This window comes from Hemitrygon akajei, chromosome 30 (assembly GCF_048418815.1).
Source record: "Hemitrygon akajei chromosome 30, sHemAka1.3, whole genome shotgun sequence".
Taxonomy (NCBI): Eukaryota; Metazoa; Chordata; class Chondrichthyes; order Myliobatiformes; family Dasyatidae; genus Hemitrygon; species Hemitrygon akajei.
Genome location: NC_133153.1, coordinates 22635498 through 22654188, shown reverse-complemented (window position 1 = coordinate 22654188; position 18691 = coordinate 22635498). Strand labels below are relative to the sequence as shown.

General features: G+C 40.2%; 1 protein-coding gene across 1 annotated transcript in view; it reads left to right on the top strand.

Moving 5' to 3' along the window:
* Positions 1-18691, top strand: part of LOC140718863 (NAD(P) transhydrogenase, mitochondrial-like) — a 71339-nt gene that overhangs the window by 39874 nt on the left and 12774 nt on the right. Inside the window, exons 15-18 of the mRNA XM_073033104.1 lie at positions 4510-4743; positions 6760-6920; positions 8668-8847; positions 15154-15313. Of these exons, the coding sequence (XP_072889205.1) occupies positions 4510-4743; positions 6760-6920; positions 8668-8847; positions 15154-15313 (735 nt within the window). The remainder of the gene's footprint in view (positions 1-4509; positions 4744-6759; positions 6921-8667; positions 8848-15153; positions 15314-18691) is intronic.

Genomic DNA, 18691 nt, shown 5'->3' with positions numbered 1-18691 from the left:
CTGGGTGATGGGGGTCTTTAATGAAGGAAGCTGCCATCCTGAAGCACTACTGCTTGAAGATGTCTTGGGTACTGTGAAGACTAGTACCCATGTTGCAGCTAACTAATTTTACAACTTCCTGCAACTTACTCACTTTGTCCTCTGCAGTAGACACATTCCCCCCCCCCCCCCCAATACAAGACGGTGATGCAGCCAGTCAGAATGCTCTCCACAGTACACCTGTAGAAGTTTTTGATTGTTTTAGATGACAAACCAAATCTCCTCAAACTCCAAATGACATACAGCCACTGTCTTGCCCTCGTTATGGCTACATTGATATATAATGTGAATGTCGAACTAAAATCCAGAATCAGCATTTTGGGATAAGTGTCCAAAAAAGTGGTCAATATCCTTGGAAGACAAAGGAGGCATTGATAGTATGAATGTGTCTGATTTGTGTTATTTATACAAAAACAAAGGAAGCAATTTCCCTCAGATCCATTTCCAAATACTCTCTACTTAGGTTTATAGGCTTTAGGGGATATATTTTGCTTGGATGTGTTAACTTTGGCTGTTCCCATAGACTTCTCTTATATCCCCCAAGGATTAGTCATTACTTTCATACGTAGGTATGTATAGCAAATCCAAGAGGAAGACCATTATTGGTGTATTGGTATGTCATTTTTCATGGACTATGGCAGATGAATCTTTTTTTCATAAACACAGGAATTTTTTTTAACCTTCGAATAAACACTAGTGCTCCCATGCAACTTTGCTTGGAGGTAAACAATTGTAAGGGTGCTGTCCAAGATTCCTTCTTCAACCAAAGCCACTGAATCAGACTGTTTGGCCATTGATGTCTTATGTTTCTTTTGTTTTTTTATTGCATGTTGTGTAATAGTTACTAGACTTCAAAGAAATTTATTTTATGTGCATCTATGTGAGGCATTTTATGAGAGGAATTGTAAGGAATTTTTCTTGTTTAACTGTCAGGATTATGGATTTTTTAAATGAACTCATTCGTAAGCTCCATTTGAAGCAACGCACACAAAATGCTGGAGAAACTCAGCAGGCCAGGCAGCATCTATGGAAAAGAGTAAATCGTCAACATTTTTGGCAGAGACCCTTCATTAGGACTGGACCTAAACTCCATTTGTTTAGGTGACCAGAGCAGAGTCTGAATATTAGCCTCAAATGCATTTAACCTAAGTCCTTGAATTTGGGTTTTGCGAGAATTGTGAAAAGCAGTATCAATTTTTAAATAGGCAAGCTTTCAATAACATCACAAATTCCTTCTATCTCTAGACGCTGCCTGGCCTGCTGAGTATTTCCTGAATTTTGACTATTGTACTTTTATGTCAAGGTGAGGATAAAACTGCAGCATTTTATCAGTTCCTGCATTGTTACTAGCATGCCACGAGGCATCTCTAATAATGTGGTGGAGGATAATTTGTGTTACAGTTGTTCACACCAAATCTAACTGGTGTGCTTGATGTCGAAGCCAGGTACTTAAAATAGAAAATGTTTCATTTCCCGGAATAAAAGGCTTAAACTTGGCACCAAAACATAGTGGTATTGGATGAATGTTATGAGGAAGAACAATGCATGGTGATAATCCATTTTCTAAATTGAAACAGATGACTGTTTTGTGCAGAAATTTGACAATAGAGTAAGTTAATAAATTTCATTATGTATATCTGATTTGGGCTTTTAAAACAACCACTCTTAATTATTTTTAGTATGAACGATAGGTATAATAATGCTAATATATGATTGGTTACAAAATCTGAGGAGAAATGGATAATGATTTTACTGAAGTTGTAAACTAATAGGTTTTTTTAAATAATAAGAGCATTTGCTTGAAATTTGGTTAAGTCTTTCCCTGTAATACAGTAATTTCATTGTAGGTGCAATTAGATAAACGAGGTGTTTTTCTGCTACCAGGGAGTTCACATATTTCACCTCTTTACTGCTAGGGGGAATAGCATAATCATTGTGAAACTCTCCATCTTATTGATATGGACTAGCTGTAATGGTTTTTTAATGGTACCTGGAGTCCTGTAAAGGTTAGTATCCAGACAGTTTATGTAACTATAGTAACGATGACAGAAATACAACACATACTTTGCTCTGTTCGAAACCTAACACCGTAGCCTTTGGCTTTTTAGAAAATACCTTTCTGGAAATGTCACTTTATAAATTAATGATTTGACATGTATTTTTGGAATTTTATTCATTTTGTGCAGGGTAGCAACTTATCTCCCCATGGTTCTCAAACGTACAGTCATCAATATAAAAATTCAGTACAGCTGCCAAAAGTAAGAGCATAATCTAGACTTTTGCATTAAAATAGGCCACTAGTGTTAAAATTTAAACTCACTCACATACGGTTACATAACTGATTTTGAAAACTGGATTAAAACGCAGCAGAAAATAAAGAAATCTGAATTATCCTTACTTCCATTGCTTGGATTTATTTTAATTTGTTTCACTAGTTTTAAATTTCCTTTGCTACATTTCATTTATTTTCCCCCTCTCTCGTGATTTCCATGTTTGACCCTCTTTTCACATGCTCATTCCAAATTGAGACAGAAGCTCTGAGTTGCTATCTGCAGATACACTGACAATTGGAACTTTAGACCAGGAAGGGAATGGGCAGGATAATGCATTGTGACTTTGAAACCTTGACGGGAGGGAGATACATTCAGAAGCTTCAGAAGAGAGATAAATGTCTGGACAATTTTAATGGTTAGACTGTTTCTATACAAATGTGAAATAAAAACACAAAATGCCGGCTACACTTTGCTAGTCAGAGAGCATCTGTGGAAAATCAGTTAACATTTTAGTTCAAAAGAAAAACCGAACCTAGTAACTTGCAGTTTTTCTGATTTTTTTTTTCTTCAGTTAATGCCAGGGTGAAATTAATTGACGACTGCAATGCTTTGGCCATACTGCTAGAAGTATACAGTCTGTAGAAATCAAGTGCATCCCAACTGGGAACTTGGAAGATCAGAGGGAAAATTATCTCTCTGCATCTCGTTTATCATTTAATCTCCAGCTGAAGAACCGTTTAGACTAGTGGCAAAATTCCCATGTGCTAAACCAGTAAAATGGAAAAAAAGAGGAAGACATGCCCGCTTTCAGTGTGTTGTTGTCAGATAATAGCAGTCTACATTTACCACGTGGTTTTGGAGGTTTCTCTTATGTAAACTGATGTTTGTGTTGGGACAGCATGGAAGTGAAGGAGGAGGAAGACCAAGGATAATTAGTAAATTAGCTTATTATTGTCGCACACTGAGGTACAGTAGAAAAACTCGTCTTGTATACTCCTTAAAGATTTTTTTCATTACAACATTGCATTGAGGTGGTACCAGTTAGGACAATAATAATGCAGAATAAATTGTTAAGAGTTACAGAGAAAATGCAGTGCTGGTAGACAGTAAGGCACAAGATCATAACAAGATTAATCATGAGATCAAGAGGACGACAATTTAGTAGGTGCTGGGCCAGATTGAAAAGTCAGGGTATCGGGACCTGAGGCAAGGCAGGGGTTGGTTTAGCTTGCTGTTCTGCTACATTTACTCAGCTGTGCACTGAAATGAAGGGTCTGAGAACGGACTCTCTTTATGGACTTTTCAGAACGATGTTTGCTTGTGTATGTTGTTTGCAGGATTTTTTTCTCTCTCTGCACATTGAGTGTTTGGTGGTTTTTTTAATGGGCTCATTTGAGTTTCTTTGTTTGGTGGCTGCCTATAACGAGTCGGATCTCAAAGTTGTATAATGTAGGCATACTTCTATCCTTTGAAGGGTCAACCTATCGTGGTTTCATAACAGCTTATCCATGGTCTTAGAACAGCTGGTTAGAAGTTGTACTTGAGCTTGGGGGTATGTGCTTTCAGGCTTTTGTATCTTCCGGTGAATGGGATGGGGTAGAAGAGAGAATATCTGGGTTGGTGGGGTCTTTGATTATGCAGGCCGCTCTACCGAGGCAGCGAGAAATATAGATGGAATCTGTGGAGGAGAATATTGTGTGTATGTGTATTGCTTTGGATTTCCAGCATCTGCAAATGTTTTCATGTTTGTGGAGGGAATATGTGTTTCTGTGCTATGCTGAGCTGGTTCCAGCACTCTTTGAGGTTTCTTGGTAGAGCAGTTACCATACTGGATCAGATGCTTTCTATGGGAAGCGATACAAGTCTTCAGAGGTGGGATGGTAGAGGCAAGATAAGAGGAATACTGAGTTACCTAGTTGTGGAATGTTTAATTTATATGAATATCTCAACCTTTGGAAAGTGAGCTCTTCCTTTCTCAAGCTTGTGCAAATGTGATCAAAGCTGAGTCTTGATAATGTTAGAATTGGGCAGCAAGAGATTCTGCAGATGCTGACAGTCTGTTATCTGTTAATGGACATGTAATTGGATGTAATAACCAATTGAGATGGGCAAGGATAAAGATTTGACAAATTAATGCCATAGCTAACACCGCTGGTAAATATTCCGCCTTTTTATAAATGCCTCTTTTGTGTCTTAGGTCTCACCATTGCCAAACGCATTGAAATATCTGACCTTCCCCAGCTGGTCGCTGCATTTCATAGTTTGGTTGGCCTGGCAGCAGTGCTCACCTGTGTTGCTGAGTATATGATTGAGTTCCCACATCTGGATACTCACCCCGCAGCTAATCTGATTAAGACAGTGGCTTATCTGGGCACGTACATCGGCGGTGTGACGTTCAGTGGTTCTTTGGTGGCTTATGGAAAGTTGCAAGGTAACTGATTTTCATTTTAAGTACTTAAACTAAATGACCTCAATTTGAGATCTTTTATTACAGCTTTCTTTATGACATTTTTGGATAAAGATGAACTCAGCCTTAAAATGGATCATGTCAATCCATATATGAAAAATAAACCACAGTAAACAATGCAGTTGCTGAGTGTGAATTTTATAAGTATTCAGAGCAACAAGAGTTGGGACAATTCCAGACATAAAATGATTTTACATCCAGTTAGAGCTTTTGAAAACAGCAGCTCCTTGATTGTCTGGTCTGGTACTTGCCACTCAACTTGGAGGGACCATAAGATATAGGGGCAGAATTAGGCCCCTTGGCCTTCGAGTCCGCTCCGCCATTTCATCATGGCTGATCCAAACCCCTCTCAGCCCCAATCTCCTGCCTTCTCCTTTAACTCTTCATGCCCTATCTAATCAAGAATCTATCAACCTCTGCTTTAAACATACAAAAATGACTTGACTTCCACAGCTGCCTGTGGCAACAAGTTCCACAGATTCACCACTCTCTGACTAAATGGACATCCCTTTATTCTGAGGCTGTGCCTTCTGGTCTTAGACTCCCCTACCAGAGGAAACACCCTCTTTGCATCCACTCTATCGAGCGCTTTCAAATTTTGGATAAGGTTTCAATGAGATCCCCCCATCATTCTTCTGAATTGCAGAGAATATGGGCCCAGAGCCATCAAATGCTCCTCATGTGGCATGCCTTTCATTCTCGGAATCGTCTTTGTGAACTTCCTTTCAACCATCTCCAATGTCAGCACATCCTTTCTTGGATAAGGGGTCCAAAGCTGCTCACAATACTCCAAGTGAGGCCTTAACAATGCTTTATAAAGCCTCAACATTACATCCTCGCTTTTATATTCTAGTCCTCTTGAAATGAATGCTAACATTGCATTTGCCATCCACACTGCTGACTCAACCTGTAAATTAACCTTTAGGGAATACTGATTGAGGACTCCCATCAGATGCGTGGCCATAAACTTCTCAATACGGTATTCCATCTACCACTTCTTTGCCCTTTCTCCTAATTTGTCTTAAAGTCCTACTGCAGCCTCTGTGCTTTCTCAACAATACCTCTCCCTCCACCTATCTTCATATCATCTGCAAACTTGGCTACAAAGTCATCGACTCTGTGATCCAATTCATTGACAGAAACAAGAGAGAGTACCTGTTTGATCTTGAAGGTAATGTGTGCACTCAAAAGGTAACCAAAGTGCTCGGAAGTACAGCAGTACTCATTTAAAAGATTGCAGTTTCCACTGATGGAAAGTGGCCAGCTTTCACAAACAGCATAGGAGATGAATCATGCTGCTTAATCATAGCAATTTTTAGGAGGAAATTGAAGAAAAAGATCTAGTAATGTTTTCTTTGGCTAGCTATGGAGATGAGAATTTAATACAATTATTGAAGATAAATATCTGTAGCAATATTGAAATAGACATTTACCATTTAATCTGGTCCTCATTATTATTATTACTATGAGTCAGACACAGTCATAGACCTGTTACCGTGATTAGAAATTATCCCACTATCTTTTCCACTGAGATTCAACTTCCTTCATGAAATAAAGTGGAGAGGCTTGTTTTCAGAGTGGCCAGTCCACTGTGTCTACACCAACTTTCAGCCATCCACTTTACATTAATCCTACATTGAATCTAGGTTTTATTCTCCGCATATTCTCTATTAGAACACCCCCTCAGTCTCTACATTAATTAGCTCGCTAGGGGCAATTTACCTACCAATCTGCACAAGTGTGGAATGTATGAGGAAACTGAGCACAGAAAGGAAGGCAGTCAGTGGGCAGTAGAAGTGTTCAGAAACACACACACACACACTCACACCCTCCCTCCCTCCATCTTCTCTCTCCAACCCCCCTCCCCCAGCTGGTCAGGATTGAATCTGGGTCTCTGGCACTTAAGTAACTCATTAAGTAAGGTTCCCTTCAGGATTACAAAAATTTGGTCCTATTTACCATTTGACTCCTTGCTTGTAGGTTTACTGAACTCGGCTCCGCTTATGTTACCTGGCCGGCATTACTTGAATGCTGGATTACTTGCAGCCTCAGTGGGTGGAATCGTGCCGTTTATGCTGGATCCCAGTTACACCACAGGCATGACTTGCCTACTAAGTGTCTCTGCTCTGTCAACAGTCATGGTAAGAAGGTCACAATTCCCTGTGTTTCTTGGACAAACAGGTATCGATTATTTATTTTCAAGCAACGTTGCTATAGCTGATTTCATTTGGGTTAAATTGAATAACGTAGAAGATATCTAGTAATTTTGTAAACATAAAATTGTAAGAAATAAATTCAGTTTGGTCAAGTTGGGGATTGGTACTCATTCATACCCCATAGTTTTCTTCAATTAAAAACACACAATCTTTTTACATTGTGAAAAATCATGAACAATCAGATGATTGTTCATGGCAGTAAAAGCAAAAGTCTGAAATGTCCGGGGTCGCAGCAAACGTCACACTTTAAACCTCATAGAATCAAGTTTGTAGAGCAATAATCAAGAGGCAAACAAAATATTGTACGCCAAATCAGTAGAGCATAAATCAGGTCAAATTAGTATTAAATGAAGTATAACATGTGCTGTTGGTAACCAAGGTTTGGTCACAAGTATGAAACATTCATAGTACATCAATATTAAATTGGGGTTAGGTGGTGAAGGCCACCTGGTCAGTCAAGGTACTTGAGCTTTGAAGGTGAGGCGTTTCTCTGATTTACTATTTACACCATCCATGAATTAGGACAAGAAGCATGATAGGTAGAGGACTATATTAGAATTACCGTAGATTCCGGACTACAGAGCACACCTGATTAAAAGCCGCTGGCTCTAATTTTAGAAATAAAATCAATTTTTTACTTGTAAAGGCCGCACCGGATATTAGGCCGCACTGGATTTTCGGCCGTAGGTGTCCCACGTTGTAATATGAGATATTTACACAGAAAGATATTACACGTGAGGATTTTTTAACTTTTAATTAAATCCATATGGTAACAAAAACAAATACATATTGCAAATGCTTTTTTTCGAACCGTGCCCGTAACGCGGCTACTTTTAAATATACGTTGCGTATACTTCTTTACTGAACAACATTCCAATATCTCCTAACGACTGGTAAAAAATATATATACTGCAGCCTACCAGGAAAAGTTATTGATCGCCTTTAACTTAAAAGCAGCGTTTTCGCTCCGCCGCTCGACCCCCGCCGTCCCGTTTTATCGCAAATGGCATTTAAAAGCAGCGTTTCGCTTAGATCTAATGCCGCTCGCGTAATGCGCTCCCTCCCTCCTTCCCGTTTATCGCAAACTGGTATCCCACAAGACGCGGCGAAACCGGGTGTGACGTCATAGCATCCCGCGATGTAGTACAGAAAACAAATATAGTTAAAACTCTTCTAACTTTAACTAGAAAATGAATTACTAAGCGAAAATATTATAAACTAAATAACTGCCATAAGGCAGCACAATGCTTCGAGTGTTTTCCATGTTGATGAGGGTGAGTACAAATGACTGATTTACAATAATTTAATTGTGAAAGTGCGCTTGATTTATCGTACAATTTCATTGGACCTCTGTGAACTACTCATCAATTTTATTGGTCTACTGTTACGAGGCAAAATGTTTACGAGGCGGCATGAAAAAAAATCATGCATTAGCCGCTCCGTTTTAAAGGCCGCAGTGTTCAAAGCTGTTCAAAATGTGGGAAAAAAGTAGCGGCTTAAAATCCGGAATCTACGGTAATGTAGGAGACTTTATTTTAAGGAGTGATTACTACACAAGGGGTAAAAGAGGCAAAATCCATTTTGGTGAGATCATGATTTGCTCTTGCCTAAATGAAGGTGGCGATGAATATTATCCTTATTATAATGCTATTGTGTCCTATTTTGTGTCCAGGGTGTGACTCTAACAGCAGCCATTGGTGGAGCCGACATGCCTGTTGTGATTACTGTGTTAAACAGTTATTCTGGCTGGGCCTTGTGTGCAGAAGGTTTTCTCCTGGACAACAATTTAATGACAATTGTTGGCGCTCTAATTGGATCTTCTGGTGCTATACTGTCCTACATCATGTGTGTGGTAAGATTTTTATCACTCCAGGGCTTGTTATATTTTTAATTTTGAACAAGGAATGTGGAAGTAAATGCAGGGTTCTGTAAAGTCATTGCACTAGGGTTTACATTCTTATTCTTGATGATCAGTGAATAAAAGGATGCTTAGAATATGGTGGTGTCATTACATCACACAAATCACACTAAGCTAATGTTGATATATTACAGACTGAAGTGGGGAATTCCCATTTTCCACTTCATAGAAGTTAAATGTGCTTTTGTGACTTTGCATATGGATGAACACAAAAGCCCTACTGGTAGTCATGGAAAATAGCAGGCCTGGAATAAATGAAGAGCAGAAAGAAATTTACATTATTTTTGAAAGGCAAAATTGGTAAACTAGTTTGACTGAAACTCAAAAGTAAAAACTTCCAGGAATTGAAAATTTGTATCCCAGGGTATTGAAAGCAGTCACAATGGAGATGGACATTGTCAACTTCCAAAGATTCTAGACCAGATCCCAGATATTGGAAGCTCCCACATTTCATTCCACTATTTGAAGAAAGAATAAAGGAAAAGGGGAACAATGGAACATTTAGCCTAGTACCAGAGAAAAATGCTGAACTTTTTTGAGCAAGTGGAATAATTGGGGAAAATCATTATGAATTAATGAAAGGAAAATCACAGTTAACAAGACTAAGTTTTACAACATTGCAACTAGCAAAGCAAATGAGGGCATTCAGTAATATGCCACGTGAGGTAATTTAAATCGAAATAAAGTGCTTGTGAATAGGGTATAATATATTGGTTTGGATTGAAGATTGATTAACGGAGAGTAAAAGAGCAGGAATAATGAGTTTATATTTGGTTTGAGATGCACTGACTAGCAAGACTGTAATTAGTAAAGCGCCAAAGGGCTTGGTGTTGGGGCTTTATCTGTTCACCAAGTGTCATTTGTCCATGTTTTGCTTGTGATGAAAAGCTGGCTGGCACCTTGAATTGTAAAGAGGATTATTCGGCTACAGCAGGTAGTTGGTAAGGCTAGTATTTAACCCTGCAAGTAAACATTTGTCTCTGAGGGTAAACACGAGGAAATCTGCAGATGCTGGAAATTCAAACAACAACACACACAAAATGCTGGTGGAACACAGCAGGCCAGGCTGCATCTATAGTGAGAACTCTGAGAGTAAGCTCTTCTTACTGTAGTGACATAAAGAATTCATCTGGTAAGAATGTATCTGTAATACTGTGTACCGATCTAGTCTCTGTATCCAAAGAAGGCGATATCTGTGATTAAAAAGAAAGCAGCAAAGATTTCCAGATTGATTCAGCTGGTCAAGCATCATCAGTGGAAAGAGCAAACACGAGGAAATCTGCAGATGCTGGAAATTCAGGCAACACACACAAAATGCTGGTGGAACACAGCAGGCCAGGCAGCGTCTATAGGAAGAAGCACTGTCGACATTTTGGGCCGAGACCCTTCGTCAGGACTAACTGAAAGAAAAGATAGTAAGAAATTTGAAGAGCAAACACGAGGAAATCTGCAGATGCTGGAAATTCAAACAACACACACAAAATGCTGGTGGAACACAGCAGGCCAGGCAGCATCTATAGGGAGAAGCACTGTCGACGTTTCGGGCTGAGACCCTTCATCGGGACTCAGAAATTTGAAAGTAGTGGTGGGAGGGGGAAATGCGAAATAATAGGAGAAGACCGGAGGGGGTGGACTGAAGCTAAGAGCTGGAAAGGTGATTGGCAAAAGGGATACAGAGCTGGAGAAGGGACAGGAGGCCTAGGGAGAAAGAAAAAATGGGGAGGGGAGCATCAGAGGGAGATGGAGAACAGGTAGAGTGATGGGCAGAGAGAGAACAAAAAGGGGAGGGAGGAAATAAATAAATCAGGGATGGGATAAGAAGGGGAGGAGGGGCATTAACGAAAGTTAGAGAAGTCAATGTTCATACCATCAGGTTGGAGGCTGCCCAGACAGTATATCAGGTTGTTCCTCCAACCTGAGTGTGGCTTCATCTTGACAATAGAGGAGGCCATGGATAGACATATCAGAATAGGAATGGGACGTGGAATTAAAATGTGTGGCCACTGGGAGATCCTGCTTTCTCTGGCGGACAGAGCGTAGGTGTTCTGCGAAACGTCTCCCAGTCTGTGTTGGGTCTCACTAATATATAAAAGGCCACACCGGGAGCACCGGACGCAGTATACCACACCAACCGACTCACAGGTGAAGTGTCACCTCACCTGGAAGGACTGTCTGGGCCCCTGAATGGTGGTGAGGGAGGAAGTGTAAGGGCAGGTGTAGCACTTGTTCCGCTTTCAAGGATAAGTGCCAGGAGGGAGATTGGTGGGAAGGTTTGGGGGGGACGAATGGACAAGGGAGTCGCATAGGGAGCGATCCCTCTGGAAAGCAGAAGGCGAGGGGAGGGAAAGATGTGCTTGGTAGTGGGATCCCATTGAAGGTGGCGAAAGTTACGGAGAATCAGTGGAAAGAAACCTTTTAACCTTTTGGGTCAGGGACTCCTACTCTGAACTGGGGCCATGGTGGAGAGTTTGCAGTTTTTAAAGTAGAGTTTCTTTTGTAAGACATCTTGGCTCTTCTTACCCAGTTCTAATTTCACTTCTCTCTTCTCCCCTGCTCTGCTTTGAAAGCTCTAACCCCTCTACTGTCGGTTCTGATGAAGTGTCCCTGACCCAAAGGTTATCTTGTTTTGTCTTTGCATAAATGCTGCTTCACTGGCCAAGTTCTTCCAGCATGTCTTCTTTCGTTTCAGTTCTAGCATCTGCAGTTTTCCATTGATAAATTGATTCTTTGGCTGGTGAGTGCAGGAATTGTTGCATGAGGAGACCTTCAGCACCTCTGAGCCAGTAGCCTCTAGAATGTAGAAGAATGAGAGGTGATTTCATCAAAATATTTGAAGTTCTTAAGTGGTTTGACAGAATACATCAAGATTAATGTTTTCTGTGTGTGTGTGATGCCTGGAATTAATGGTCACACTTCCAAAACATGGGATAGACCATTCGTGATTAAGATTGGATAAAATGTCTTCACCATGAGAATTATTGATCTTTAGTTTTCTTACCCCAAGAGGGCTTGCTCACTTGCTGAATATATTAATGTTGCCTTGATAGATTTTTGGACAACAAGGGGGTTGAAGGATATGGGAAAGTATCATTGAAGCAAAGGACCAGCCATGATCTTGTTGAATGGCAAAGCCAGCAGGAGTGGCAAAATGGTCTTCTGCTTTTATTGGTCTCGGCCCGAAACGTCGACAGCGCTTCTCCCTATAGATGCTGCCTGGCCTGCTGTGTTCCACCAGCATTTTGTGTGTGTTGTTCTGCTTTTATTTCTAATGTTCTCAGCTATACTTCCATGAAATGTGTATGAGTTATGAAAGATCAGTGCATGCTAGCCATGTAATACTTCTAGTGCATAGCTCTCATATCTTCATTGGGTCATTGACTGGTTAATTCCAAACCACAACTAAATTGAAAATATTATAGAAGTACAGTCGGCCCTCCTTATACATGAGTTCCACATGCGCAAATTCAACCAACCGCGAATCGAGAAAACCTGGAAGTGCTCTTCCAGCACTTGTTGATCAAGCATGTACAGACTTTTTTTTTTCTTGACATTATTCCCTAAACAATGCAGTATAACAACTATTTTATAACCATATAACCATATAACAATCACAGCACGGAAACAGGCCATTCCGGCCCTCCTAGTCCGTGCCAAACTCTTAATCTCACCTAGTCCCACCTACCCGCACTCAGCCCATAACCCTCCACTCCTTTCCTATCCATATACCTATCCAATTTTACCTTAAATGACACAACTGAACTGGCCTCTACTACTTCTACAGGAAGCTCATTCCACACAGCTATCACTCTCTGAGTAAAGAAATACCCCCTCGTGTTTCCCTTAAGCTTTTGCCCCCTAACTCTCAAATCATGTCCTCTCGTTTGAATCTCCCCTACTCTCAATGGAAACAGCCTATTCACGTCAACTCTATCTATCCCTCTCAACATTTTAAATACCTCGATCAAATCCCCCCTCAACCTTCTACGCTCCAATGAATAGAGACCTAACTTGTTCAACCTTTCTCTGTAACTTAAGTGCTGAAACCCTGGTAACATCCTAGTAAATCGTCTCTGCACTCTCTCTAATTTATTGATATCTTTCCTATAATTCGGTGACCAGAACTGTACACAATATTCCAAATTTGGCCTTACCAATGCCTTGTACAATTTTAACATTACATCCCAACTTCTGTACTCAATGCTCTGATTTATAAAGGCCAGCGTTCCAAAAGCCTTCTTCACCACCCTATCTACATGAGACTCCACCTTCAGGGAACTATGCACTGTTATTTACATTGCATTTGCATTGTATTAGGTATTGTAAGTAATCTAGAGCTGATTTAAAGTATACAGGAGGATATGCGTAGGTTATGGTGGATCAAGATCGTAAAAAAATCGGAAGTTCTCTTACTAAGTAAGTCAGAACAGGTACATCCGGTATTATTTAGCATTAGTTAGTCAAACGTTTGTCTTATCTTTTGCCTTTCTATGCATATAAAACAGTTAAGAATGTATGTTTCAGCACCGGACTCGGGAACGGAAGTTCCTGAGTTCGATCCAGTGACAGACTGCTATCGAGTGCGCTCTCCATCCATGCTTGGTTGATGTGGAGGATCAAAAACCCAAAACCCCAAAACCCAATAATTAAACCACTGCTTGCTTAGTAATAATTGTAGCTTTCATCGCGGCAGGGCCTTTCTCATTTTATCCTTTAAAATTGTTCCGATCGTTGACCAACTGTAGCCTAACGCTTTTCCAATGACTGATGGCGTTTCACCTTTCTGATCGCTTTATTATTTCCACTTTATTTTCAATCATGATTATGATTGTTTTCGTGCACAGAAACACTGCGGATTCAGAGTTCCGCCGCCGGGTCCTTATGTCCACCACACTGAGACAGGTTGAATAAGGGACTTGAGTATCCGCGTTTTTTGGTATCCGCAAGGGGTCCCAGAACCAATCCCTCGCGGATAAGGAGGGCCAACTGTGTATCAGTAATGTACACTTAGTGGCCACTTTATTAAGTACACCTAATAAAGGCCACTTGCTTTAAAGGCTACTTGTTCCTTAATACAAATATCTAATCAGCCAATCATGTGGCAGCAACTCAGTGCACAAAGGCATGCAGACTTGGTCAAGAGGTTCAGTTGTTGTTCAGACCAAACGTCAGAATGGGAAAGGAATGTGAGCTAAGTGACTTTGGTGGAATGGTTGTTGGCACCAGAGGAGTTGATTTGAGTATCTCAAAAACATCTGATCTCCTGGGGTTTTCATGCACAACAGTCTAGAGTTTATATAGAGTGGTGCGAACAACAAAAAAAGATCTAGTGAACAGCAGTTCTTTGGGCAAAAATGCCTTTTTAATGAGAGAGGTTAAAGGAGAATGGCCAGACTGTTTCAAGCTGACAGAAAGACAACAGTAACTCAAATAACCATACCTTACAACAGTAGTGTGAAAAAAAGCATCTCTGAGCGCACAATATATCGAACCTTGAAGTGGGTGGACTACAGCTGCAGAATACCACGAATGTACAATTGGTGGCCACTTTATTAGATATGCTAGTGAAACACTCTGGTTCCGTCGGCTGCATAAGTCTAAGGAAGACAATCTCCGGCCCCGCCAAACGTGTGAGGTTGAGGTGCAAAACCCTGAAACCCCCTGCTTGTGTGGATGCTGTGTGATTTGTTACCCTGTTACAAGTAAGTACCTCAAAATCACATACGGTACACCACATACAATTAAATGATTTAGCTTTATAATTCTTAATTTAACTAAAGGGTAAGTAGAGACAAAGCAAAAAAAAAGAACCAAAGTCTCATTTTAATGAAGCAGTCTAATGTGCACAATTTGGAGCTCAGTTTCCCCTTCACTGATCCTCCTTCAGTCTCCTTAGACTTCATTGAATCATGGTCCAGGTCGAGTCCTACGACCTCTTCTCTCTGGCGTCTTCTCCCTTCATCTCCTGCCGAACAAAAGACCGAGCTCACACCGGTGTCAGACAAACAACACGAAAACACACTCCCTTCATTGAACAGCTCATGTTCCAAAGCACCCGTTATCTCTAACCATAACTCGAGCCCTGCTTCTACAGAACAACCATTACGTAACAAGTGAAACCTTTCCCATGGTATTAGACTGGGTACCTAACAAAGTGGCCACTGAGTGTATTTGTATGTAAGCAGTAATATGAAACTCCCATGCTTTCTGCATACCCACATGTCTTGGCACTTCACTTCTCAGGCCATGAATCGTTCATTACCCAATGTAATCTTGGGTGGATACGGAACATCATCCACTGGCACAGGCAAACCCATGGAAATTGTGGGAACTCACACTGAAGTTAATGTGGATCAGGCTATTGAAATGATCAGAGAGGCTAATTCAATTATTATCACCCCAGGTAAGAGCCTCTGAAACTGTTGATCTGCTAATATTTTAATCTAAAGGTTGAAATAGATATTAATTTCTTATTCTTGATTTAAATATAACTACATCTGGAAATAATGATGTATAACAATCATTCATCATGACTAAACATGTACTTGATTAATCAGTTTTTAAATTTACCATTTGGATAAATTTTTTTTTGCTTTAAATGCTATTTCAAGCCAAATGTTGATAATGTAGAGACGGCATTTCTCTAGTTGGATAACATCATTGATAACATCAGGCAGTTTTGGAGGAAAATAAAGGTAAGTATGATAAATGTAATACAATCAACAATTAGAATTATTAATTTTTTACATCTGGACTATTACATAATCATAGCAATTCCCTTGACTCAGTGGAGAAGCAATGTACAAAACAGCTTTTGATTAGATGTCAAAATTATGAAGGTTTACAGAAAATGAGTAACTGTTTACACTGGCAGAAAGATTGGTAGCCAGGGGATACAAGTTGAAGGGAATTAGCAGAAGAATTTTAGTATTTGTATGTAGACTACTCTGCAAGCCTTTTCCAATTTTTTTTTGGTAAAAAGCATTGAGCCTGGATTTGTTATAGCAGGAAAATTAATGGCCTCTGCCATTTGGTAGTTTTGATCTTAACTTTAATTGCAGTGGTATTTTGCATGATGAGTTGATGAATTTGTGAACCAATGATGTCACAGCAAGTACCTCAGATTCAAGAGAATGGTTAAGTAATCAGATTTGCATATTGTCAGAATGTGAAATTATTAACAAAGTGTAACTTAGCATAAGTAATCCTGATGCCAAATTAAAGATCAAAATCAAATTTGAGGGTGCGGGGGGAAAAGATAGGGTGGGGGAGAGAGAGAGAGAGAGAGAGTACCAGAGTGTTTGACAATTGTTAATACTTTTCAAACCATTAAAAGTTGACAAGGCTGAAATAAAGGCTCATTTTCTGCAAAGTTTAGGAATTCAATGCCACTAAATACCTTGCATTTCAATAAAGGGTCAGAAATAAAGTTGCCATATTTGATTAGATAGATACTTTATTGATTCCAAAGGAAATTACAGTGCCACAGTAGCATTACGAGTGCACAGATATAGAAATATTAAAAGAGAAGTAAGAAAGAATAAAAGGTAAACTACCACAAATGGTCTAACACGAAGGGGTCATCACTTCTCCGGCGATAGGTTGATTCATTATGTTCATTATGGAGCCTAATGGCTGAGGGTAAGAATGTCCTCATAAAGTGCTCTTTGGAGCAGCACAGTTCTCTTGGTCTATTACTAGAAGTGCTCCTCTGTTCAGCCAAGGTGGCATGCAGAGGGTGAGAAACATTGCCCAGAATTGGACAATTCATGAAGTTAGTAGACATCCCTCAAATGGGGGAGTTCCAAAATTGGTTTAACTTTGGATCTGTCTTCTAAATTTAAACACCTCTTAAGGGTCCAATAAGGACAGACTATACACCATGAATGATCAGCCCCTAGGGAGTGGAGAGGGCAGAAGGACCTTTATGTACAAGTCTATATATCGCTGAATGTGGCAACAGAGGTAGAACAGGCAGGAGGGATGCCAGTTTTCATTAACCGAGGCCCAGAATATGAGAACATGAATGTCTAGCTACAACTTCATTAAAAGTTTGATTGGACACAAATGGAGAATTGCATACAGCTGTGTCATCACATAAGAAATATTTACTATGCTGCGGAGGATTGTGTCGTGTCTGCATCATCAGTACCACTCTAATTTCTCACCAGTTATCTCCGTCCCTGATTCTCTATTGTCATTCTTATTCTTCCGAAACTTGAAGTGTTCAGAAAGTAGATCACTGCAGCTTGATTCAGAAACATCATATTTTATAGGAATGATATCTAGCGAACCTGCTTAGCTTCTTTTACTTCTCAGTTAATCTGCATTCAATATAAGATGGTCTATATAGGGTCTTTTTGCCTTTGTGCCACTGAACTCCCACTCTCAACAGATACCTCACCTTAGCACAGCTAACTTAAATATTTAAACAACAAGTGACATGACGCAAGTATCAGTATCACTTGACATCAGTTTGTTCCGAGGTTACTTATTGAGTCTGAAATTCATCAGTTGAGTGAATTCTTCCTGGAGCTGGTATTTTGTGACTGATGATTGCAAGAGGCATGGTGAGCATCCTACTCGTATGCCAACTGCATTGCACATAGCAGCCATCACAGAAAATGATTAAATCCTGTATAAAAGTTTCATATTCACAGATGTCTCTGAGTAGTCTCGACAGGCTGAACCTGGAGAGTAGGCTTTATGGAACACAGAATGTAGATTAGTACAGCACCGTGCAGGCCCTTTTGGCCAACTTAAAGATCAATTGAACCCTTCCTTCCGACATAGCCCTCCACTTTTTTTCATACATGTCCCTATCGAAGAATTTCTTAAATGTCCCTAATGTATCTGCCTCTACCATTCACCCAGCAGTACATTCCATGTTCTTACATCATATAGTAAAATACCTTGCCTTTGACATACCCCCTATACTTTAATCCAGTCACCTTAAAATATGCCCTCTCATATTCGCCATCCCTGCTCTTGGAAAAAGACACTGCTTATCTATACTATTTATACCTTTTGCCATCTTATACACCTCTATCAAGTCACCTCTCATCCTACTTTATTCCAAAGAGAAAAGCCCCAGTTCACTCAACCTTTCCTCATGAAACATGTTCTTTACACCAGGCAGAATTCTGGTAAGTCTCCTTTGCACCCTCTCTAAAGTTTCAACCTCCTTCACCCCCTCTAAGTTTCCACATCCTTCTTGTGATATGACCAGAACTGAATACAATATTCTTAGTGTGGTCTAACCAGAGTTTTTTTTTAGAGCTGCAGCATTACTTCATAGCTCTTGAACTCATTCCCCTGACTAATGAAGTCCCAACACACCATCTGGCTTCTTAACCACCCTATCAACTTGTGTCGTAACTTTGAGAAGTCTATGGACGTGGACCCCAAGATCACTCTGTTCCTCCACACTGCTGAGAATCCTGCCATTAACTCTGTAGTCTGCCTTCCAAAGTGTATCACTTCACACTTCTCTGGATTGAATCTTATCTGCCACCTCACAGCTCAGCATTTAATCAATGTCCCATTGACAACCTTCTACACTATCCACAATTCCACAAACCTCTGAGCCATCTTCAAACTTCCTGATCCGCACTTCCGCTTCGTCATCAAAGTCATTTATAAAAATCACAAAGAGCAGGGGTCCCTGAACAGATCCCCGCAGAACACCACTAGTCATAGATCTCCAGCGGGGAATACACTCCGTATACTTATTACTCTCGGTCTTCTGCGGGCAAGCCAATTCCGAATCCATGCAGCCAAG